The following is a 26,402-nucleotide window of genomic DNA, read 5'->3' on the forward strand; positions in this document are numbered from 1 at the left end:
TTGAATGACCTTCCTTTTAATGTCTCTTGGAATGTCACCAAACCCTAAGCTTATATTCTATGATAGGGATTTTTGCTTAACTCCAGCTTATAATAGTCCGGTTGTCACCTGGTACAAACTGTTTTCCTGCACAGAGGGGCATGTCCAGGAAAATCAGATTCAAACTGCTTTCTCTCTCCATGTCCTCAGGCCCTCCTCACTTCATAGTTATTTTTTCATTTTTAAGCATTGCTTCAATCAACTTACCCAATGTAGGGGGTGATGAGGCTGTATAAGTATCTCAGACATTTGAATTAATATGTTTTTCAGGCATAAGGGGAAAAAGCATCATCGTATATTCAGAACCATCTATGTAATTTGCAGGGCCCAGTATAAAATAGAAATGAAGGGCCTCTTGTTCAAAAGATATTAAGCATTTCAAGATGGCGACAGCAGAAAATGAAGCCAAGCATGGTACCTTCTGAGCATAGAACCCTGTATGACTGCATAGACCACACATTCATGAAGCCTGCCCTATGTATTTGTTCATTTTCCACCCTTACTCCTCTAGGAAGAAGCTTCCAGGACCCATCCCCGCCCCTATCCTTTTCAACCACCCTACTGGTTGTGGCTCATTTAGCCTTCAGGACTCAGCCAAATTGCCCTTTTTCTCTGGATCCGTCGCCCCCAGCCCTATGCTTTCCTTTTTCATTATACATGTAATTGTCATTTAAAAAAATTACATTAATATAAAACTTTACTACTATGTGCTGGGTACTGGGGGTTCAGAGGTGTTATTTTCTTCATTCATTTCCTCACTCATGCATTTTTCTCTTTTATTTCACTCCTGTCTTCCCGATATCCTTACTATACTGACTCAGCTAATGCTACCTGTCCAGGAGGGAGAACGTCTAAAAGCAGGGCCTGAGCCAAAATTACAAATACATAGCTGAGAAAATAAAAGCAACCATCAACATTCTGGAGTGATTTGTGTACGTACTGTTAGCTAACTAAGAACTTAATCCATTGAAGGGAATTGCAATGTATTCTAAATTTTGGATTTTCTAGTTCAATTCTTTTTTCTTTCTTTCTTTTTTTTGTTTGTTTGTTTGTTTTTGAGATGGAGTCTTGTTGTTCTGTCTCCCAGGCTGGAATACAGTGGTGCAATCTTGGCTCACTGCAACCTCTGCTTCCAGGGTTCAAGCAATTCTCCTGCCTCAGCCTCCCGAGTAGATGGGATTACAGATGCCCACCACCAGGCCCAGCTAATTTTTTTGTATTTTTAGTAGAGATGGGGTTTCACCATGTTGGCCAAGCTGGTTTCAAACTCCTGACCTCATGTGATCTTCCCGCTTCAGCCCCCTAAAATGCTGAGATTACAGGTGTGAGCCACTGTGCCCAGCCTCAATTCTTAATAGTAATTATTATCATTTTATAAATGAGGGAACCAAATCTCAGAGGGGGAATTTGCTGTAGGTCATAGAACTACAAAATTCAGAGATAAGATTTGAGTCCAGGTCAGATTGACTCTAAAACTCCTGCTCTGTTATCTGACCTAAATCCTACAATCTGAACATGCGAAAATGGATGGAGGGGTGGAGGGTGTCCCAGGGGCAAGGACAGAGTGAGAAAAGCAACTGGGGAGTCGGGTATAGGAAATGTTTCTTGCTTTGTACTTTATCTCACATTAAGTTATATTTATTATCTCTTGTTCTTCTTATCTCAATCCTTTGAGGTATGTAAGGAAGGCATAGTTTATTGTCTTATTCCTGCAGCATTAGTCCACATCCCAATTTATTTGGAAGAGTTCCAGTGTCAAATATTCTCCACTGCCTCCCCAGCCTCATCCATGCTTGCCAGACAGTGTGTCCCTGCTTTTGGTTCAGGAAATCAGTCATCCTAGGTACACAGGCAGGACATTTGGTGTCTGGGGCTCAGTCTCCTCTCCCTGTAAAATAAGCCCTATGATCTCTCCTTTCAGCGCTCACATTCTAACCTTCTAGGGAATACAGGGATGGGCTATAGAAGAAGTTAGAAATAAGAGAAGACAAGGAACTTTATCAAGTGTTTTGGCATTTTTATTTCTACAGGAGAAGAGAGTGAATGACTTGTGGTAGATAAGTGAGTGGTTTTCCTTCCTCCATAGTTTATTTGTAAAACTGTCCCTTGCATTTGATTTGAACCACAGATGTCTTCTAAACCCAGCTGGGCAGACTTCATCATGAAAGACAGGGACCGAGAACCATCACTCTGGCAGAGGGGCTAGACTTCTTTATTTACTGCAGTGCCAACGGACAAAACCAGAACAAGTGGGTGGAAGCTACAGGGAGACCGTGTTCGACTTAGTAAGGGATGAGAGGCCTCCCCGCAGCAGCCTCTGATGGCGGAAGTCACCTTGTGTGAATGTGCGTGGTGCTTCAAGCACCAGGTAAAGATCTGTTGTTAAGGACGTTAGAAGCTTTTTTTTTTTAATTTGCAGAGGGAGCTTCAAGAAAGCTATAGGGACAGGAAGATACACCCTCACTCCTGCTAGGAGTTCTAGAACTCTCCATATGTTTAAAGGCTGACAAGTATTACAAACTTCTGTAACAAAGAGCCCTCAATAAGCCCCTGTATTAGTCTGTTTTCACACTGCTGATAAAGACATATCTGAGACTGGGTAATTTATAAAGAAAAAGAGGTTTAATGGACTCACAGTTCCACGTGGCTGGGGAGGCCTCACAATCATGGTGGAAGGCGAAAGACACATCTTACAGGGCAGCAGGCAATAGAGTTGAGAATCAGTGAAACGGATTTTCCCTTATAAAGTCATCGGATCTTGTGAGACTTATTCATTACCAGGAGAACAGTATGAGCGAAACTGCCCCGGTGATTCAACTATCTCCCACTGGGTTTCTCTCACAACACATGGTAATTACGGGAGCTACAATTCAAGATGAGATATGGGTGGGGATTACAGCCAAATCCATATCAGTCCCCCCACAACATGAACACCAGCAAAAACAAATGCTGAAAAAGTCAGACGCCTGAAAATGTCAGATAAACTAGAAAAACCTCCTTTCTGTTTAATTGTTCTAGAGTTATGGTCCTTTCTCTCCCCATATCAACCCCATTCCATCTTATGCTGTCTGGTCCATGGTGGGAACTGTTTGGGAAGGGAAGAGAGAGGTTGTACCTCTTCCAAATCTTTTCCCACCCTACATCCTATTTGCTCCCGATACGTTTTTTGTCTCCTGATACTCTGTACCCATTTTAGGGTTCCTCTGGGAAGAAATTCATGCTTCTGGCTGGGACGTAGAGCCAGGTTTCCTTGGCTCTGCAACACAGTTCTCAAAATGACAACAAGACATTGCACCCTTGATCATAGCAAAAAGCATGGTGGCTGAGACACTCGGGCCTCACATCTCAGGTTCAAAAAAAAACAGAAATCCTTTGTGTGTGTTTGTGTTCTGGATAATCACATTCAGATACCTCTGCTGGCATGATGATGGTTAAAGTAAAAGTCCTTGTTTGGTGACAGAGGCCAGACCTCATTGGCTGATGTGTGAAGTCACATGGACATGCCCAGTGCATTGTGAAGTGATCGCTGTGAAGGTCTTGGGGTAAGGGGGCTCTCAGTGATCTAGCCTTCTAGGGGTCAACCAGGAAGCCTTCAAAATTGTAATTCTTGTTGGAAAACTGTTCTATGATTGTCGAATCTTTCCTGATGGTACAGTGCTGTGTAATGAACATGATGAAACTTAAAAAAATGTGTTCCTCCTAGAACTTCTTGGGTATCAGTTTCTGTTGTCTTTAATGGTAAACAGTGCTCAGGACGTGAACTGAACAGACCTCGGCATGACTTTTTTGAATGAAACCTTGTCACTACTCCAGCATGGAGGTAAGTGGGAAATCTCTGGATAAATGGTTCTGAATCCTGGCTCCTCTACTAACAAACTACATTTCTTTGGCAAATTACACATAAGCTCTTTCAGCTTCAGTTTCCTCATCTGTAAAATGGTACTAATAATTCTACCAGCCTCACAGAGTGATGTGAGGACTTAATTGGGCACCTGGTACAGTGTTTGGTGAAGGTTCAGTGCTCAAAAACATTCATGATTTCATTATCAGCCTGTTGCTGTTGGTCACCCTCAATCCCCCCTGCCTTTTCAAAATTTTTTTGAGATGGAATCTCACTCTATCACCATGCTGGAGTGCAGTGGTGCAATCTCAGCTCACTGCAACCTCTGCCTCCCAGGTTCAAGTGATTCTCCTGACTCAGCCTCCTGAGTAGCTGGGATTACAGGTGCATGTCACTGTACCTGGCTAATTTTTGTGTTTTTAGTAGAGTTGAGGTTCCACCATGTTGGCCAGGATGGTCTCGAACTCCTGACCTCAAGTGATCCACCTGCCTCGGCCTCCCAAAGTGCTGGGATTACAGTCATGAGCCACTGTGCCTGGCCAATCCCCTTTTAAATGAAAGCAGTGTACAGGTAAGAAATTATGTAAATCAAGAACTTGGGTTGTTAGGTTCTAGGGAATCAACGTGGTGGTGAGGACCTTCTTAAAGCCCTCTTGATGCCATCAGAAGAGAAGGGAGGAGAGAATTCAAGGCTGTGCCTGAAGAAGGCCTCTGGAGATGGCACTGACAACCTCAGATAAATCTCCATTCTGCGAAACTGGGCTCCTGGGAGCGCCTCACACTTGAGCACATCACATGGCTTTTATCTAAACTCTTGGGTATGCAAATGGAGCTTTGATTTCACAAGAAGGCTTTCTGGAGCTTCCTGCTCCTGGTCTGGGCAGCAGCGTGAGAACAGGCCTCCCTGTGTATTTTGGCAGGGGTTGGCCGGAACAGGGAAACAGGGCGACATGCAGAACTCAAGAATAATATCGAAAGAGTGAAGTGATACTTTCGGAATCTCAAATTTTTTTGTTTGGGTTCATTTCAAATTTTGGGCAAAGAAATGGTTATGCTTCTGCATGAAGGGCGAATTGTGGGGCATTATAGTTGCACAACCCTCTCATGTGTTAAGTATACTCCTCCACGCAATGGGTATTTCATTTTCATCTCTTTCTCTCAGTCTTTATTTGCACCCCCCCAAAATAAAATCCTGAGTACCAGTTAGAGTTTCCTGTATTTCCCAACCCTCTTAGGATTTCCAGTGAGGGTTTTCAAGGAGACCTATGTTTACTGAATGCAGGTGTAATTTTGGTCTTAGGAAGTGACTGACTCATATGATATACTTTACCTTCATAGAGAGCCCAGTTGGGATAGCATGAACTAGGGACAGGTGCTGACCTTTAGGATCAATACATTTGTGGTCCAGTGAGTTACTAATATTTTTAAATGAAATCAGCTAGACGAAACAAACTTTATTCCCTTTAGAGTGAAGCAAAGAGCGACTTTGTTCTTTGATTTCTCCCTGGAATGTTCTAACATTATTCCTGATAGGATGGCTATCCTCCGATACCTTTTGATTTTTTTTATTTTTGAGATGGAGTCTCGCACTGTCGCTCAGGCTGGAGTGCAGTGGTGCGATCTCGGCTCACTGCAACCTCTGCCTCGCAGGTTCAAGCGATTCTCTTGCCTCAGCCTCCTGAGTAGCTGGAATTAACAGGCATCCACCACCATGCCTGGCTAATTTTTGTATTTTTAGAGACAGGGTTTCACCATGTTGGCCAGGCTGGTCTTGAGCTCCTAACCTCAAGTGATCCGCCCGCCTCTGCCTCCCAAAGTGCTGAGATTACAGGAATGAGCCACCACGCCCGGCCTGATACCCTTTTAAAAACAAAATTCCATCTACCAATTCTCCTAATCAAGTTTATCTGAAGGAAACTTTTGTTGGAAATCTAAAGATAATCATGTTTTATCCTGGGGGCCTTATCTAAGTTTGTCAGATATAACAGTTGTGAAATGTTTTCTGGAGTCTGAAGACAGGCTTTCACAGATATATTCAGCTTTAAAAAAGTATTTAATGAAACAATGAGAAAGTGGAGTCTAAATTAGGTTTCTTCTCCCTGTATATACCACTTTCAAAAGCTTTTTGGATAAAGTGTAAATGAATTCTTTTAAATATTGACTTATCCTTTTCAATCAATGTTCTGGATTTCCAAGGATTAGAATACTGGGGGCTTCTTTTGGTGATAAGAGAAGAATGCGCCTTTTGATATTTACGGCACACGAGTGTGTTGAGCACCTACTGTGTACTAGGAAGAGTGCTTATTCTGTTTACTCTATTGAGAATGTTTTCTTCCAACTCCTGCATTAAATGAATTTCTTTTTATCTTTTTTTTTTTTTTTTTTTTTGAGACAGAGTCTCAGTCTGTTGCCCAGGCTGGAATGCAGTGGTGAGATCTCACTGCAACCTCTGCCTCTGGGTTCAAGCGATTCTCCTGCCTCAGCCTCCTGAGTAGCTGGGATTACAGACATGCACAACCACGCTCAGCTAATTTTTGTATTTTCAGTAGACATGGGGTTTTATCATGTTGGCCAGGCTGGTCTCGAATGCCTGACCTCAAGTAATCCACCCGCCTCAGGCTTCCCAAAGTGCTGGGATTACAGGCGTCAGCCACCGCACCTGGCCCGTTCTTCCTATCTCTTTAGAAGGGCACTTTCTCTGAGAAAGTGCCACACATCCCTTTCTTGCTTGTGTGTGTCTTTGAGACCCATTTGCACCTCAGGTTCTAGTGCCTGCAGGCTTCTTGTTAGTTTGGGGTTTCTGTTGTTCCCTAGGGCTGGGGACTTCTTAGAGCAGGAAGTTTATCTTTTCTCTGCTGCTGCCGCCGCTGCCTCCTTCTCTTCCTCCTATTTCTCTTCTTTGTTTTTTTCTTCTTGGTTCTCATGTTGTACTTCTTGGGTACTCAGAATATGTTTATTGAATGAGTGTTGAATGATCTTCCAAACAGGCATTGAATAATTGGATTGTCACCTCTTAGGATGGAAGGATGCTCTTAACAAGTAAGAGGATGAAGGCTCACACTGGGCCAGGTGCTTCGGCTGCCTCTGGGGAGTGCCTGGGTCCACAGCCCTCCTGGGTCTGGCGAGGCAGCAGACCAGCAGCTCTGAGACTCGACACACACGCCCAACACACATATCCAACACACACACTGCCTCTTGCAATGGAGGGTGGTCTGCCCGCTGTTACTCTTGGTTTCATTCAGTTTGGCTGTGTGCTGAAAGAATTAGTGGTTGAGTTTATTTTCATATTGGGTGGTCTGCAACACGGATCACCACAATCTGTAAAGCCCCACCAATGAAATCAATGGACGCCCCGGCAGTGGTGTGAATTATGAACCTAGAAGCGATTCCTGTCTTGGCTTTGCATGTTCCCTTTCCAATGAAGGAGGCTCATGTTAATTTCAGTCCCGTTTCTGTCTGAATTATCCTGGTTCTTAGTAAGCAGAATCTGAAGTAATGACATTTTACCACATGCAAAACAGATAAAATTGACAGTCAAGGGAGAAGGAAGAAAAAAATGACCTTAAAAAGGGAAAAAAAAGTTCCTCTTTTTTTTTTTGTATTTTAATTTTTAATATATCAGGGCCTGTTGAGGGTGCGGGGGGAGGTAGGGCATCAGGATAAATAGCTGATGGGTGCAGGGCTTAATATGTAAGTGATGGGTTGATAGGTGCAGCAAACCACCACGGCACATGTTTATGTAACCTGTGCGTTCTGCACATGTATCCTGGAACTTAAAAAAAAATTTTAAATTTAAAATTTTATTTATATTTTTCTGTTTACATGACATTTACAAAAGGATGAGAAAAAAGGAATATATGGCTTCCTGAAGGTGCTGTGCTGTCTGCTTCTGAGATCAAAGTCCGCTCCTCCCAACGTCCCAGACCCATTTTTTGAAGGCTGCCAGGACATTCCTGAGACACCTACATGACCACTGCCTGACCATGAAACTGCCCCGTCACTGTGGGTGATGGGCTGATCCTAGGTTCTACTCAGATGCCCACTGTGGTCAGTTGTGACCTCCATGGCGAGATTTTAGAAATGGGGGAAGTTCTCACCCTCCCAAACAGCCGTATTGGCCCATCAGCTTCCAGAACAGAAGCACATCCTTCTCGTGGCATCTGTGGGAAATCCAGAGCCAGTCAAGGGCATTAGGCAAAGTGGTCATTCCCCTGGAAACATTCCTGAGCTGACCAGACCATTGCCCATGCACTGCGACCTGACTCCTGGCGTTGGCCCTGGTACCTCAAAGCTCTCAGGCTTGGTAGACAGTGGTCCAGGGTTTCCTCAGAGAGCCTCAGTCCAGAGCTGCCTGAGCAGTGGCCATAACAGGAGGAGCTTTGCCTTCACGTGACAAAGGAGAATGAAGTCTCAGATGAAATGCTGTGTGTGTATTTATAATAGTTCTGATTTTAATCATTGTAAAGATCTTCATTATATATGTATATATGCACACATTTTTGAAGTACAGATACATGGCTTCTGAGTGAGATTTTATTTAAAGAAAGACTTCCTCAGTTTTAACAAAGAAAAATTCAAAATCACTGTTATATTTAAAAGGGCTATTTATTAATCTATTTACTTTTTATTCGTTCGTTTAACAAACAGCGGTAGCTGGGCTCTAAGGGTGTCACAAATATAAACTCATTTAATTTTCGCAAACATCCCGAGAGGTAGGTACTCCTATTATCTCCATTTTGCAAATGAGGAAACTGAGGCAAGAGAGGAAATAGAGCTCCGGTTTGTGACTGAGCTGGCCCTCACCCTGTCTGGCTGAGACTGCACTTCTACCCCCCAGGTGTCACAGTGGTCCCCCAGGTCAGACCTTCCTGGGCTGTCCTGGGACAAATGGCTTCATCCATCCTGTTTGCCACAGGAGTCAGTTCTACCCTGTGATCTCCGAGGTCCCAATCAGCACTGACGTCTGTGACTCTTAATTGAAATGACTGGCTGCTTGACTTACTGTGCATTTGACACTGTGGCAGCCAGTGAGAAGGTCACGAGGGGAGAGATTCAAAGATTCAGAGAAGTGCAGCAGATGTGGGTGTCAGGCCTCAGGCTTGACTTGAGACAGCACCTGACAAAGGCCAAGCGGCTATTAGATGGTAATGAACGTGCGCCACTGTGGACCACGAGCAACCTGAACCAGATGTGACACAGCTCTTAGAAACAGAAGGTCTGCATTCCATTGCCTGTCAGCAGGGATGGGAGAGCCGGCAAGTTAGACTTTATCTGAACTGCAGCTTACCATGGTTACGCTTCCATTGGACTGTTACACTGAGCAACCCTTAGAAATAAGAAATGATTTACTAACTGCTAAGTAGTCAGTTGTAGTCATAAGCTGTCTGAGATTTTATTAAAAATTACAACAGATTTTATGAATATAATGAAATAGAGGCTAAGTAGAGAATCAATAAATGTCTCAGCCATTTTTCCTACGTAAGGGATCACTTATATTGTTACACTCAGGTGCTTTCCTTATGGGCGGGGTGGGGGGGAAGATTATCCTTTTAAGAGGCACAAAAAGCTTTCAAGTGACTGTTTCTGAAGGCTGTAATGAAAAGAAATATGTCTTAAAATGCCTTCTACATATTCACATTTTTATGATGTTACTTCAGTACAGAGTTACCCAGAGAATGGTTTTTAGTCTAGACAAGCATTGTACCATTTTCTGTGTGACTCCCAGAAAGTTTGAAGTTGAGCTCCAGCGTAACTTAGGGAAGAGGGTTGCGGGGCTAGACATAAGGGAATTTGAGGAAAAGAGAAATTTGACATTTTCTCTTTAGGCTGAAATCTCTTCCATGGATGGCACTGGTGTTGTGCTGGGCCCATTTTTACAGGAATCTGTCAGGTGGCACTTGGGATTCTACAGAGCCTCAGTGTGGCTCAAGGAGCCTGGGCTCGGAGCTAGCAGATGGGAAGGTGCCCTGCAGCAGCAGTCCCCAACTTTTTTGGCACCAGGGACCAGTTTCATGGAAGACCGTTTTTTCACAGACCGGCAGTGGGGAGTGGGGGATGGTTTTGGGATGATTCAAGCGCATTACATTTAAGGTGTACTTTATTTCTATTATTATGACATTATAATATATAATGAAATAATTCTACAACTGACCATCATGTACAATCAGTGGGAGCCCTGAGCTTGTTTTCCTTCAACTAGATGGTCCCATCTAGGGATGACGGGAGACAGTGACAGATCACCAGGCATGAGATTCTCATAAGGAGCATGCAACCTAGATCCCTTGCATGTGCCCATCACAATAGGGTTTGCGATCTTATGAGAATTTAATGCCGCTGCTGATGTGTTGGGAGGCAGAGCTCAGGTGGTAATGCAAGCGGTAGGGAGTGGCTGTAAATACAGATGAAGCTTCCCTTGCTCACCCACACTCACCTCCTACTGTGTAGCCCCATTCCTAACAGGCCATGAACCAGGACCAGTCTGTGACCCAGGAGTTGGAGACCCCTGCTTTGCAGGGCTGACCTACACGAAACAGACTAGAGAGTTTGTGGATGGGCAGGGGATGGTGTGTGGACAGAGGTTTCCATGTGGAGAGCAGGATTTGTGATATTACCATCCAAAGGGGAGGTGCTCCACAGCCACTCAAGAGCTGAGCCTTGGGGCCAGATATTCAGTAAGGAGGCTAAAAATTAAAAAAAAATAAAATGATTGTAACAGAATATGAAAAGCACCACGCAGGAGTAAAATAACGAGGAGGGCCATGGCCAACTGGGATTTGGTGACCCAGGAAATTGTTCATAGGGCAAGGAACATTTGAGCTGTACATGAGGGGTGTGCAGTGGTTTGAAGGGTGACCGGGATAGTTAGTGAAAGGCATCCCACCTTCAAGTCTAAGCCCCAAGGATTTCTTTGTAAAGAAGTGAGGGAAAGGGCCATTTGATCCTTCAGGTAACTTCTGGGCGTGGGAAATGGAGTCGGATGAAGGGAATTCCATGATTTCCCAGTTATCCTTTTTCCTTTGTCATTCCCTCTTTCCTCTCCTTTTTTATTTTTATTTGTTTTTTTGAGACAAGTTTTGCTCTTGTTGCCCAGGCTGGAGTGCAGTGGTGCAATCTCTGCTCACTGCAACCTCCATCTCCCGGGTTTAAGCAATTCACTCGCCTCAGCCTTCCAAATAGCTGGGATTACAGACGCCTGCCACCACACTGCTAATTTTGCATTTTTAGTAGAGATGGGGTTTCATCATGTTGGCCAGACTGGTATCAAACTTCTGACCTCAAGTGATCTGCCTGCCCCGGCCTCCCAAAGTGCTGGGATTACAGGCATGAGTCACTGCACCCGGTTTCTCCTCTCCTTTCTTACAAAAGTATTTATTGAGGGCTGCTGTGGACCACAGCTGTAGGCCAAATCCTCATCTCACGGGGTGGAGCAGTTGGCCCCCAATGCCTCTCCTCCTGTATTCACCACAATGTGTGGTCTCCTCTCACACTGTACCAAGGCTGGTCTGTGGGACCAATACCACATGACAGAGGTGATAGAATGTCACTTCTGACATTAGGTTATAAAAAGACTGCAGTTCTATCTTGGGTGTGCTCTTCCTCTCTCAAATCACTTGCTCTGGGAAGAGGCCGCTGCTATGTCAAGAGAACATTCAGGCAGTCTCTGCAATGGTACACATGCAAGAAATGAAGATTTCCTGTCAAAATCTCGTGAGGAGCTGAGGCCTGCCAACAAGCCCATGAGTGAGACTGGAGGTGGAGTTGTCTTCCCTTCCCTTTTTGGGCCTTCAGTTGAGACTACAACCCCAGCCATCAGCTTAACTGAAACCTCACGATAACTCTTGACCAGAATCACCCTGCTAAGCTGCTCCCAGATTCTTGACTGAGAGAAATCTGATATAATAAATGTTGATTGTTTTAATTTGATAAAATTTGAGATAATTTGCAATATAGCAATAGATAATGAATATAAAGTCTACCTTCTCTTATTGTCATTAACTTTCTTGTTCCTACTTTCTAAAGTCCACAGTGGCTAATCAGGTATTTGGTTGCTTAAAGTATTGGCCTTGAATTTGGGCAAGAGAAGTCTGGTCCCAGTCCCCAGGCTTTTGTGAGCCTTACTCTGGCCATTCTGCTGCCATGCCTCTTTCCAGGGACTGAGAATCTACAGGGCAAAGAGGACTGCAGCCTGTCCTGCCTGATGTACCCCAGCTGCTAACCATCCAGGTACCTGGATTCTTTGCCCAAAGGCAGCCAAACCTGCTTCCTGGACCTGGTGGTGTCATCTCTTGGCTTGGCCTTCTGAGGATGAACTATGCTGCTGGTGGCAAACCCAGGTCTGTGGGTGGTAAAGGATGACTGTTATTGTAGATGTGGGCAGATCTGGGATGTGTGAGCTAGGGCATCCAGTGTGTGAGCACCATGGTGTGGATTGGTGATGCAGGGAGGAGAGAAGAGGGCAGGCTTCAGGTCTGGTTCCTCTTCTACATTCTGGCAAGAAACTCAGAATTTTTTTTTTTTTTTTTTTGAGATGGAGTCTTGCTCTGTTGCCAGACTGGAGTGCAGTAGTGCAATCTCGGCTCACTGCAAGCTCCGCCTCTTGGGTTCAAGCAATTCTCCTGCCTCAGCCTCCTGCATAACTGGGACTACAGGCTCATGCCACCATGCCTGGCTAATTTTGTATTTTTAGTAGAGATACGGGGTTTCACTATGTTGGCCAAGATGGTCTTGATCTCTTGACCTCATGATCCACCTGCCTCAGCCTCCCAAAATGCTGGGATTACAAGTGTGAGCCACCGTGCCTGGCTGAAACTCAGAATTCTAAATTCAAACTGGGCCTTCTAATTCATTATGTAGGTATAGTTGTCAAGGGAAGACAGAATGGATTTTATTTAACAATTTGTTACCATCATTTATGACTTTTAAGTGTTTAGACTTCTGGAATTTGTACCTCCATTTTACTCTTGTTCTGAGCCCTATCAATGTTACAGTCCGTCATATCCACTTGGTGTCAAAGGGATTTGTAGAAAATAGTTCTTTGAAACTGGATCTAGTCAGTTTCCAGGTAAGAAACACATTTCTACTTCTCAGAATCTGGGAGAAAATGGAAATGAATCAAGCTTGCATTTTTGTCTTTAACTCTGCATCTGTCTACATAGCTAGTTATTTCTCTATCTGTCCATTCCATCCATCTATCTATTCACCCACCTAACCTGCTTACCTACCTATCTATTTAAATGCACCTTTCTCTTTTAGGACAATTTTTTCTTCTAAGAAATTTTCTCTGTTGTATACATACTTTTTATTTCCCTTATAGCCACCTCATCTATTTCCTTCAGAGCATTCTTCTTAGGGATTGCCTTTTAGTATTGGGCTGGCCAGCCAAAGTCATTAGGCACATTGGTGACTATGTGGGATTATTGGATTTATGAACTCAGTATCTCTGCCATTTCCAATTAGAAGAAAACTTCTGACATCTCCATCATTTTGTATGCTGGAAAAATGCTTCCTTCTTGACTTGATGATTTCCTGTGTCCTGTTATATATAGACTCTATGTTCCTTCCAGTCTAGGAGTTGACACATTTTAGTGGTCAAAGTGATAGGATCTATATTTCTGTTTATATTTTTTTGACTTGTGAAGCTCTTTGTTTAAATTATTTGTATGTGGCATTCTAGCCACCAGGAAAAAGATAGAGGGAATTATTTTCCATTCCAACTGGAACTGGGATCTTAAACATAAACCATATTGCACTTAAAAATGGCCCCTCGAGCTTTATCATGCTCACAGGAATCTTATCGCATTCTTGTGTTCTAATGAAAGCCAAAAGACTGGCTGGCCATTAGTAAAATCAGTGACCATTAAACAATGCTCAGGTTACCCGACCCATATCTTTCCTTTCCTAAAGTATTCGATAGCACCATTTTAGTAAATATGATACAGGAGAGCAATTTTCAAGTTATTTCCTGATATCTAAAAGCATTTAATAATCTACAAGTTCAAGATTATTTTGTAGTTTTCTCAGTGTGTGTGTGTGTGTGTGTGTGTGTGTGTGTATGCATATATGCACACATATGTATTACTTTTTCTTTAAACTGATTTTTTTTTTTTTTCCTGAACTCGTCCCACGTGCCTTCTGGCCAGGTCAGAATGGGCTTGTCTATGAGAAATGCTGGTTCCGCAGCAGTTGTGGCATCAAAGTCAGCACAGAGGGAGTGTTCCAAGTTATCAGCATAACTCTAAAAGACACGTTTATTTAATCCTGACTCATAGGACTTAGGCCATCAAGACCCTCCTTCTCCTTTGCCAGCAAAGTAATTGCTACCACATTTAACTCTAGGAACGTGGTACCATTTCCCTGCAATTGTGGTTAACTACGGAGAAATCCTGAGACACATAAACCTTGGTTTCTCTGAGACATATACGTATGTCATTGAAATATGAGCACTTGCCTTTACAATGGTATCCTTTTAGAGAGCCAGGGTTGTCCGAGTCTCCTTGGAATGGTTCTTAAAAGACTTTGGCAGTGCTGCAAACTTTTTTTCTTTTTTTTTTCCGGAGGAGTGGGGGTACAGATTAGGGAGGGAGAGAGGTGAACAGGTGGGGGTGGGGGGACGGGTTATTATTTTTTGTCAGGAATCTGGCATTATTCAGTGGAAGCCATTTAGGCCCATTTTTAGGCAGGGGCCTTAGAGTCTGACCACAATTGAAACACTCACCCTGTACACGTTCCAATTTGTTGGATGGGTTTCCAGGGGGAATGTCTTCAAAGTGTGGCAACCGATGACAAATCACTGCCTTGAGATCAAAGCTTCAATGCTCTTTCTGTTGACACCTGAGAACATTATCAGAGGGAATATTGAACTGTCAGCAGCAGATGTAAAGGAATTATTTACTGGAGACTCAGTGAATTATAGGGAGCTAAAAATACAATCATCCATAAAACCAGCTTCTAAACTTCTAATAGCTTCAGTCTGGCCTTCCTTGCAGCCACCATCTTGGATTTATAGTTACAATTAGGGCATTGATTTGTCTCTTTCATGGCGCAGTTGCATGCATTTCCTCTGGGGGATGCCAGTGGAGCAGCCATTTCCACATTCAATTCACTATTCATTTGAGTTTCCAAAAGAACCATAAAATTCAGGAAGTAAACAGACACTACGGAGAGTATTTCTGCTCCAACATACACATGTGTATGACACCACATCTGTCTGACCATATTTTTCTTTTGGAAATTTGGAAAGCACATTAATAATAAGTCAGTTCTTCCGCGTGTCTCAGAGTTTCCCAGTAAACAAGCACAAGTCTGTTCTGTGCCTACATAAGGTGGGCTAAGTTTGTCCTCCTTTTAAATGTGCAGGGTAGGAAATTGAAATGGTCAGAAACTACCTGTTTGATAAAGTGGGAGAAGGTTAGAGCAGAGAGCAGGGTCTGAGTGACTGAGGGCAGCTTTCGGAAGCTGTCATTGATTCTTCCATTCTACAATGTTCACTGAGCACCTCTGTATTAGTCCATTTTTACGCTGCTGCTAAAGACATACCTGAGACTGGGAAGAAAAAGAAGTTTAATGGACTTACAGTTCCATGTGGCTAGCAAGGCCTCACAATCATGGTGGAAAGTGAAAGGTACGTCTCACACGGTGGCGGACAAGAGAAAGAGAGCTTGTGTGGGGAAACTCCCATTTTTAAAACTATCAGATCTCATGAGACTTCTTCACTGTCATGAGAACAGCACGGGAAAAACCTGTCCCCATGACTCAATAACCTCCCACTGGGTCCCTCCCGCAACGCATGGGAATTCAAGATGATATTTTGATGGGGACACAGCTAAAGCATATCAACCTCCTATGCACCAACTCCTGGGATGAACAAAATCGGCAAACTCCCAGATTTTGCAAACTTTACATTCTAGTAGGGGTGACAGACTTTAAATAAATAATCAGGCAAATGTGTAACTATAAACTGTGGTAACTGCTATTAAAGTTAAGTACAGGATGCTCCATAAGAGCAAAACTATGAAACCTTACTTAGATTCTCAGGATTTGGGTGAATTTAAGGACCACCCTTCCAAAAGTGGCATTTAAATTGAGACTGGAGTGTGTAAGTGGCCAAGGAAGAGAGGGAAGAACTTTTTAGGCCAAGGGAGGGGCATGTGCACAGGCCGTGGTGTAGGGGTAAACTAGACCTGTCGAAGGTCTTAGCTGGATCCCAGAGTGAAAGATGCAGAGAGTGAGGGGCTGGGCCAGGATAACAGGAGATTGGCTGTGAGCAACAAGTCTGTCCCAAGCAGAGACATTTCTCACTTGCTGCAAGGAAGAGAATGGGACCTCCTTTCAGTTTCTGTGAAGCTTCTCACCCAGTTTTGGAAAATAAAGTGCCCTTAACACAATTTAATACAAATATTTCTTTCTCTACGGAAGCTGACTGGGAATACCCAACCCACTGCCGATAGAAATCACTGCAGTGTGTGTGTGGGGACTTCTGACTTATTGTTGCAGTTATTCTATGTCTGCTGTTGATTGTACTAGAATAGCCCGAGAAGAAACAAGGCTTATCTTGGAGTTGACCTTCTGGGAAAATTTGCAACAGACCTCATTCAGTTTGGTTTAGATTTCTTCATGTCAATAAAATATAAAAATTCCTTCAGTTATTTTGAAATACACAGATTTCAGAAAAAAAATATTTTTGCTCATATCCTAGGGGCCAATGCCATTCTCAAACTTTTCAGACAGAGGCTTTCACGGAGACCATTACCAAAGACATTCCAAGTAAGAACATAGGAATAAAATGAAGCTCCACATATCTCTCTTCCACCATTGTGGTCAGTTCTCCGGGAGCTTGGCCAGATCACCTTGGAAGAAGAAATCACTGGGAGATTATGAGTAAAGCAGCAATCTGACCTTGATTCTCTGAGTTGTCTACTATGTGAAGGTATAAAAGAAAATTTTACTCTGCCAAATGTCCTACCAAAATGCTGTTTAAAAGGGCACAACACTGGCCGGGAAGAACTTTCCATTTGTCTATTCAACAGGTATGTGGTGAACTCTGCCATGTGCCACATACACAGTTTTTAAGAAAAAATGAGTTCATAGTACTACCAAACTTTTATTTATTTATTTATTTATTTTTTCCTGAGACGGCGTCTTGCTCTGTTGCTCAGGCTAGAGTGCAGAGGCACTATCTCGGTTCACTGCAACCTCTGCCTCCTGGGTTCAAGCAATTCTCCTGCCTCAGTCTCCCAAGTAGCTGGGATTACAGGTACCTGCCACCGCGCCTGGCTAATTTTTGTATTATTAGAGGCGGGGTTTCACCATGTTGGCTAGGCTGGTCTCGAACTCTTGACCTCGTGATCCACCTGCCTTGGCCTCCCAAAGTGCTGGGATTACAGGCATGAGCCACCGCGCCCGGCCAAAGTACATGAAGTATTTCCGGCTTTTTTTTTTTTTTTTTTTTTTTTTTTTTTTTGTGACACAGAGTTTTGCTCTGTTGCCCAGGCTGGAGTGCAGTGGTGCGATTTTGGCTCACTGCAACCTCCGTCTCTTGGGTTCAAGTGATTCTCCTACCTCAGCCTCCCTAATAGCTGGGATTACAGGCATGCACCACCATGCCAAGCTAATTTTTTGTATTTTTAGTAGAGACAGGGTTTCACCCTATTGCCCAGGGTGGTCTCGAACTCCTGAGCTCAGGCAGTCCACCCGCCTTGGCCTCCCAAAGTGCTAGAATTACTGACGTGAGCTCCTGCGCCTGGCCATAACTTTTATGTTTTATGTGTAATTACATATTGTAAAGACTGTTTCACAGCCTGAAATGGTCTCTGAGAATATCATTTTATTAGATGCAGAGTGTTCTATTGAAAGGATGTGCCACAATTTCCTTTTCTAAGGGACCTCTCCTTCACTCCCCCAAGAAAAGATTCCACCCTGTGTTTACAGAGCTTACGATCAAATGACATAAAACCCAACTTCTTCCACCCAAAAGTTGGATTAGGTAAGCATCACATTGATAGTTCAGACAGAAAAGAACCAGAGTTCGCATATTCCCATATTGCATATGCGTAACTTTTAGGATTAGGAAAAAGCCTGTAGATGAGTGTAAAACCAACAAAGATACAACCCCTAAGGCACCCATCCCTCCTTCCCCATCTAGTCTGTGAGTTTCTCATCCACAACAGTCTGTTCATTGTATCTGTAGTAGTCAATCCCTCATTCTCAAAAAGTCATTTTCCAAATAAAATATGGGCTCAGATGTAGAGATGAGTGGTAGAGATGCAGTGGGCAAGGGGAAATGGTGGGGCAAGGGGGAAGAGGGGAGGAAGGATTGGCCGGAAGGAATGTCAGGTGAGGGCTCATGGGCAGGCATGGAGGAGGGAGGAGAAGAAAGAGACCATGGTGGAGACAGGAACACAGCATGGTCAGGGGTCCTGCGTGGGGAAAACCATGGTCTTATTTAATGAGGGTCATCTGAGCCCATATGTTATTTGGAAAATGACTTTTTGAGAATGAGGGATTGACTACTACAGATACAATGAACAGACTGTTGTGGATGAGAAACTTGCAGACTCTGGATGGGGAAGGAGGGATGGGTGCCTTAGGGGTTGTGTTTTGTTGATTTTTACACTAATCAGCGGGCTTTTTCCTAATCCTAAAAGTCATGCATATGCAATATGGAAATAGAGAAAATACAGAAAATTATGAACAGGAAGAATAGCTCAAAATCCTGCTGTTCTGGGATGACATCTGTGGACACTGGATTTGAGTATACTTATTGACACATGCATGTGTGTATTGACATATGTACATCATTTTTAAGAAAAAATGAGTTCATAGTACTAAAACTTTATGTTTTATGCTTAATTACATATCATAAGCATTGTTTCATATTCTGAAATGGTCTCTATAATATTTTAATAGCTGCAGAGTGTTCTATCAAAAGGACATGCCACAATTTCTTTATTCATTCTCATTTTGTTAGGTATATATGTTTCCTTCAAACTTTTGCTACTATACATAACCATGAGATAAATACCCTGGAACATAATCCCTCACTGTTTCCTTAGAATGAATTTCTGGATGTGTAATTACTACCATTATAAACATGTTCCAGGCTTTTGGTGCACTATATTAAATTGTTAGGGCCCGACTGATGACCTGTTTGTTCTTAGATGGGAGTAAAAATTTCCTCATTTGGTAAGCTTGCTTCTACCATAGGGATACTGTTTTTATGCTCTTCTCCCAATTTCCCAAACCAGGAATAAATTCCAATGCTCGAAAGTATGGCTGTCTTTGCACTTTTAACAGATCATAGAATAAATCTACCTGGTATGATGGATACACAAAATGTGGTACATCCACACAAGAGAATATTATTTATCCATAAAAAGGGATGAAGTTCTGATATGCTACTATGTGGATAAACTTGAAAACTTTATGCTAAGTGAAAGAAACTGGACACAAAGGTCATATATTATATGACTCTATTTATATGAAATATCCAGAATAGGCAAATCTACAGAGACAGAAAGTAGATTAGTGGTTGCCAGGGGCTGCAGGGAGGGCCTCCTGGGTAGAGGGAATGAGGAGTGACTGCTTGATGAGTATTATTTCATTTTGGGGTGAGGAAAATGTTTAGGGGCTAGGTAGCGGTGATGATGGCACAGCATTGGGAATGTGCTAAATGCCACCAAGTTCTGTGCTTCGAAATGGTTCGATGGTAAATTTTATGTGATATGAATTTTATCTCAGTGAAAAATCTGTTGTGTGTATGATTGCTCAGGGAACCACAGCAGGGAACATACGAAGGATCGATCATAAAGGCCCTTTTTATCTGGCTACTACCATATCCAGTCGAGAGCCATGGAGAAGAAAAGTACATTCCTTTTGGAAACAGAAGAAACTAGATCAGTACTTTTATTCCAGTAGAGGACAGTTATTTTTCTAATAATTCTCCAGGTAAATTTAAAGATAGCGCATTTCTCGTAGCATTTAATTTGTCTTCAAAGAGACTTTCTAATAGGACAAATCTAATTTTCTCAAAATGTTTTTTTAAAAGCAGCCAGAAGTGCCAACATTTCAATATGGTCGTAGGGTGCTGTTATGTAAAGACTCCCCCAGAGTCCATGTTACTGATTTGCTTGTAGAAGTTCATCTTTGCAAAACCTCTCCCTGATTCTTTAATGGCCTATTTCATAAGGGAATGAGTTACCAACTATAAACTTGGCTAGAGAGAGTCTCTGGGAATTAAAACCTGAGTGTAAATTAATAATTAGCTCACCTGGCCTCAATTTTCAGAAGCAAAATATGCTCGCACATCTCTGCAAGAGTTGCCAAATAGCTTGCTCATTGGAAATCTCGTAATTATAGGGAAATGGTATTAAATCTTTCACTATCTCTGAGATCTAAGGTTTTTTATGACAGTTTTGGCTTTGGTTATGCATTAGAATTAGTGTTTCTGAATGTTGAAAGTTATTGACATAAAATAATAGTATTTTGCCTGAAAAAGTGAATAAAGAAAGAAATACCTCTAGAAAATTCCATTAGAAGGTAGCGATGGTGGAAATGAAATTTCCATTAGTCTTATTAACAAAACCTAGGGGACTTCTGAAAGGTGTTTTAATAGAAAAATCTAGCTCGGGAGACTTACAATTAAACCCTAAAGATGAAAAAAAATTAACTCCCTCATCTTTATAGTCACTAGATTTGTGATGAAGGAGAACCTGTGTGAAAGATGAGCCCTCCTCAAACAAGGACTGAGTCATTCGTTTGCACCTTCATTTATTCAGTAAACATGTTCTGCGCAGCATCCATCTGCCTTACATCATTCCAAGTTCCAATGATCCAAAGACTGAGAGAGAGTTTGATATCATGGTTCTTATTGAGAATTCAAGGGACATAGTAGTGGTGATACACAGCAGATAGAAATGTGCCCTATAATTAGCATAAGAAATCCTACATAAAGGGCAAATGTATTTACTGGTTGGGGAGATTGGAGAAGACTTCTTAGAAAAAATGACCATGGAGTTGTCCCTTGAAGGGTAGTTGGTCCTTTAGCAGGCAAAGATGAGGGAGAGTATTTTATGTGGGGAAAGTAGCAATGTATGCAAGTAATGACAGTAAGTGGCAGAGATTCTGGTCTGCTTGAGGCATGATGGCTACTGCCATCTGACTGACATGGAGCTCCTGAAAGGGCAGAGTGGAATATGAAACCAGATATGTAGAGGCAAAATGGGGCACCAAACAGAAAGCAGGGGTGGCTCTGGGTCATGAGGCAGAAATCAAGTTACGGGCATTGTTTTGGGAGGGGCTCATCAGATTGGCTTCTGAATGTTGCTTCTCCTGTGGGGTCTGCTAAGGACACTCACTGTTCCCTTGGTCAAGCCACTTTGTTGTACTTGCTTCTCCTTCCCCTCTGACAAAAATCCCCTTACATGGAGGAATAAATATGACATGTGTGAAGAGCACTTGGAAGTCTTGGACTTAAAAGGCACTTCTTTTATTTAAAAATAAAACAAAGCACTTCTCATGTTATTTGGGGCTATGATTCTGTGGTGAGCTGAAAGAAGTAAACTATTCTCTGGCAGTGAATTCCCCTCCAGCATCTGATGATTTAAAGCCAAACAAGGGAGAGCTACAATGACACCGGGAAAATGTCATCCAAGCACCTTTATGTTTTTTGGAGGGGGGTCATGTTACACATATTACTCAAACTGGACTGGGTGGTGAAGATGCACATTGGGTCTTAGAGAGGGTCCTGGCGTAAGAGGAAGAAGGCTTGAGCAAGGGGGGGCAGAGAGAAGCACCCAGAAGATATACCAAAGGCCAGTCAAGCCTGAGCAGGGAGGACGACTGGCCCCAGGGGTGGCAGCAGGAAGAGCAGCAAAGCAGGTGCCACCAAGACTAGAGACTTTCCTTTGTTTCCAGAAAGGCCTCTGTATGAACTAGGAGTCTTCAAAGATGGCAGTGTAAATTGTGTCAGTAATTGCCAATGAGTGGCTAGCGGAGATTCAGATTTGCAGTTTAGTTTTTCCTTGGTCCACATGGGAGTACTGGGTCTGTTTTTAACCACACTCAAAAATTCTCATTTGCCATCCACCTATCAATCCATTCATCTGTCTACCTATCCATCTCTGAACACTGTAGGTAAAATGCTGTCTCCAAATGGAAGTGTCATTATATGCTTGCTTATTTATTGTCCTTACTCTTCCACGTGTACCATAGATGATAACTTCCATGAGATTTCAGGCCCTATCTGTCGTATTCACTCCTGTGTCCTCAATACTGAGAAACCACCTGGCACATAGTAGATGCTAAATAAATATTCCTCAAATAAAGATACTATTAATAACTCATTATTTTATAAGTCATTCATGAAACATTATATACCACTATGTTCTAGGCTTTGAGTTAAATTCTGGGCATGCAAAAATGAATGTGATGTCCTTTGCACTCAAGAAACTAACACAGTAACAAATATTTTCAATGGTAGTGATATAGATAGGAGGAAAGAAGAAATCACATTTATTAACTACCCCTATGCACTAGATACTGTGTTTGTTGTCTTCCATGTGGCGTATTTTTCTTGTACCACTCTCGTAAGGCATGAAAGGCATGATCCCCATTCTATAGGTGAAGAAACCGAGGCTCAGAGAGATAAAGTGACATCTCCATTGTTAACAAAAAGCACTGTAAGAATTCAGAAGATGATGTGGTTCATTATACTGGAGGAAGGGATATAGAACTAGTCAAGGAAAAACTTTCATAGGAGGTGACAATTGCACTGAGACTTGAAAGAGAAATAAGCAAGATGGCACCCAGAGGAGATGGAGGAGGAGATTCTCTGGCTCTTCATTCCAGCAGAGAGGCACAAAAGAGCAACACCAGTTTCAAAAAGGAAAATCGAGAGGCCGAGGCGGGTAGATCACGAGGTCAGGAGATGAAGACCTGGCTAACACGATGAAACCCCACGTCTACTAAAAATACAAAAAATTAGCCAGGCGTGGTGGCGGGTGCCTGTAATCCCAGCTACTGGGGAGGTTGAGGCAGGAGAATGGCGTGAACCCAGGAGGCGGAACTTGCAGTGAGCTGAGATCGCGCCACTGCACTCCAGCCTGGTCGACAGAGCAAGACTCTGTCTCAAAAAAAAAAAAAAGGAAAATCAGTGAAATATGTAGACCATCAGGAAGGAGGGGCCCTACCAGCTAGTGCACCTGAAAATGAAAAACAAGATGCCTGTTCCCTACATACCTAACATTCTGTTTCCATGGTGGTGTCTTCCAAGAAATGACTGACTTTGCCACTGGACTTCTTTTTAAGGACAGTAGTGATCACGGGGAAGGGGAAGACCTGTTTGTCTTCCCAGAAATGGATTATGATCTTAAAATTAGCAGGCTGAGTCAACATTCTCAAGTGTTGATGCCTGCAATCAACAGATGAGATTTCCCTTAAAGAAATCATTATCTTTCAGAATAGAAGAATGCACAAAACACTTTTAACTCATTAATTTCTGGTTGTTCCATTCCGCCGTAGACAGTAGTCTTTGTTGGGTATATAACCATAAAATATATATCCAAACAATCTCCCCCTCTTCCCTCTCAAAATTATGTGGGTCATTGCCTTGCCCTTAACTCCAATTTGACAGGCCCACTTTGGTGTGAGAAGAAACTAACAGTATCAGGTTTCTTGGCCTTAAACAGTTAATTCATCTCACATGGTTGAGCGGCTCATTCCCAGGAAGTGCCTGCCCAGGCTCAGAACAGGGTCAGACTCAACTGTCACTGGGGGTGAGGGCTCTGGGCAGTAACAGATGCTCCCCCTTCCTGCCTCTTCCCCTCTAGAGAACACCAAATAGTCAGATAATTAAAAATGTTTCGTGTGTTCATCTTCCATAATCGAAATACCTGATATACCATAATGTTATTAATTAAAAATGTGGAGCTGATGTTAATAATCTGGAGAAACTTCAAGAAGTCATATTTGGGGGATGATTTCCCCAAGTTTAAAAGAGACGAGTCAATCCAGAGGTTAAAAAACATGTATTGTCATTGGCAGATCGGAAACAGGTCGGGCACGGCGGTTCACGCCTGTAATCCCAGCACTTTGGGAGGCCGAGGTGGGTGGATCCTGAGGTCAGGAGTTCGAGACCATCCTGACCAACATGGTGAAACCCTGTCTCTACTAAAAATACAAAAAATATCTGGGCACGGTGCCGTGTGCCTGCAATCCCAGCTACTCGGGAGGCTGAGGCAGGAGAATTGCTTGAACCTGGAAGGCAAAGGTTGTAGTGAGCTGAGATTGTGGCACTCCAGCCTAGGTGACAGAGTGAGACTCCATCTCAAAAAAAAAAAAAAAAAAAGAAAAAAACCAAAAACAAAAAGCAAGCCCATCTTTACGTCTTGCTCTTCAGATTCCAGCTCCGGGTATCAGTGTAGATCCTCACATATCTTTGTGTTCCCGGCAGTGGCTCAAATGTTACAGTTGTTTTACTGAGGTGTCCATTGGTATTAAACCCTTCTGTATTTGATGATTTTGATTGGCTTTCTCCTTCTGAGCTGTGTTTCTGTAACCAATTTACAGGACTCCATATTCAATTTCAGCTGCACCACGTTGTGGCCAGCAGAGCCCAGAGTTTGAGATCTGGTAGGGGCTTTCCCTTCACCATCAAGTTTGCTTTTGTGTTATCACCCCAGGAAGCCCCCTGGAGTCCACCTAGAGTCACTGTCTTGGGATCTGTCCCAAATAATGGGAAACAAGTTGGCAATACTTGAAGAATAGATCAGTCCTGCAATGAGCTCTCCCCTTGGCCCTCAATTTTCTGGGTAACCAGAAAAAGCAAATTGACTAGTTTTCTTTTAGCAGGAATTTTGTAACCTGTCAAGATACACACATGTATGTGTATATACATATATCTATGTGTACTATATGTATATATATCATTTGTCTATGTATACATGTGTATCTATTTTTTCCCTCTCTATTAAAGACATCTTTGCCGGAAGAGAAACTCTTGAGAAAATCAATAATGCATTGATTCCTGGTTAACAATGGGGATTTAGAATGCTTTCAGAACCTATTGACTATTTCCAACTCTAAAATTTGTAAAAATCAACCCCACCAGCATCTGTCTTGAACCTAACGTGAATCTTCAAAAAGCATTTCCCAATAAGACCTCTAAAAGGGGTCATTTTATGACTTGCATCCTCAGCCTTCTGGCTTTTTAGTGATTTGTCTCCCTTTCCCATAGGCTGGTCTCACCCCATTCAAATTCTTCTCCCCCCACTTTTATAAACCTGCTGAATGACAATGGGAGACAAAGTGGACTTCTGCCCCCTCCTCCACTTGTCTTTTTCCACTGTCAGGATTTGTAGCTCTGGGCAAGAGGGGAGGTAAAGTGGAGTAGCATTTTGTGTCCCCTCCTCCCACCTCCAAGCTGCTGCCTAGGAGGGCATAATGTGATAATAAAGACACCACTAACGTTTAACCCGTTTGATTAAACAAGTGCAATGGGATGAAGACACCAGAGGACTTTATTTAAAAGTCTACCACTGGGACAGGGGCTTTAGGACAGGCTGGCCCTTTTCTTGTCTGATGCTCAGTCCTGGAGAGAGGGTGTTGAGCTGTTCGCAGCATTGTCTCAGTGAACCTAAATATTCCTCCTCCAGCATTATGTGAAGCGGATGCCTGAGCCTTTCAGAGACTGAGAGGCCACTGAGGGGGGTTGGGGGATTTGCCACTTCAGAGGAAGGGGAGGGAGTGAGCCGGCTCTGGGAACAATGGGGCTGGGGGCTTTGTAACTCAGAATCCTTTGCCCCTCTGAACTCTCCTCCTCTGACCTCCCCAAATTAGAGCAAACAATGGAATTGTGGGAATGCCAAAATCTAAGCAGCTTTGCCAGGGTTTTTGCATTTCTGCTTGAAGTCTTGTTTCCAGATGGAAGAAAGTCAATGAAGGGAGGGGGTCTTCGTGTAGGGTAATCCATGTTAGGCCACAAGAAATGGGGTGATGGCGCTGTCAGCAAGTGGTGGTCATGATCCTAAGAGTTTCTGATTTTCTTTTAGTCTTTTGAGATCACTGCCTATTCCTGATTCCACAACAGTCTAGGAAGGACATTGCTTTGAAGCAGACTTAAGTCTGCAGATCAAAAATGCTTTCAGTCATCATTCAATATTGGCAAAATTAAGGAGTGCTGGATAGCCCCTAAATCAGTCTTATTAAAGAGCTGACAAACTTCTCCCAGCCAAAGTATTTGGGAGTGTTGGGGATGGGGGGATCCTACTTGGTTATCAGTGTTTGGATTTTCAGTGAGTTTAGCTTTACTCTCTTCACATCAATTTCTGATTGAAGAAATACAGAGAACTGAAGTTTCAGATTAACTCCATTCATGCATTATAATGGTTAGTGACGGAAGAGCTGCAGAAGTCTAGCTTTATTTGGAGAAGTAGACCCTGAGACTTTAAATGTTTCTGCCTGCATAAAAGTACCCAACCGCAGTGGAAATTGGGATGAAACCTATAGCTTTGCTTCTGATGTCTTTCCA

At 42.9% G+C, this 26,402-nt stretch overlaps 1 protein-coding gene across 1 annotated transcript in view; it reads right to left on the reverse strand.

Moving 5' to 3' along the window:
• Positions 1 to 24,770, reverse strand: part of LOC115832529 (putative uncharacterized protein encoded by LINC00269) — an 87,847-nt gene extending 63,077 nt beyond the window's left edge. The window contains exons 1-3 of the mRNA XM_030804182.1: positions 24,747 to 24,770; positions 13,871 to 13,951; positions 7,978 to 8,040 (exon numbers count right to left, since the gene is read on the reverse strand). Of these exons, the coding sequence (XP_030660042.1) occupies positions 7,978 to 8,040; positions 13,871 to 13,951; positions 24,747 to 24,770 (168 nt within the window). The remainder of the gene's footprint in view (positions 1 to 7,977; positions 8,041 to 13,870; positions 13,952 to 24,746) is intronic.
• Positions 24,771 to 26,402: the final 1,632 nt, after the last annotated feature.

Source organism: Nomascus leucogenys, chromosome 3 (assembly GCF_006542625.1).
Source record: "Nomascus leucogenys isolate Asia chromosome 3, Asia_NLE_v1, whole genome shotgun sequence".
Lineage (NCBI taxonomy): Eukaryota > Metazoa > Chordata > Mammalia > Primates > Hylobatidae > Nomascus > Nomascus leucogenys.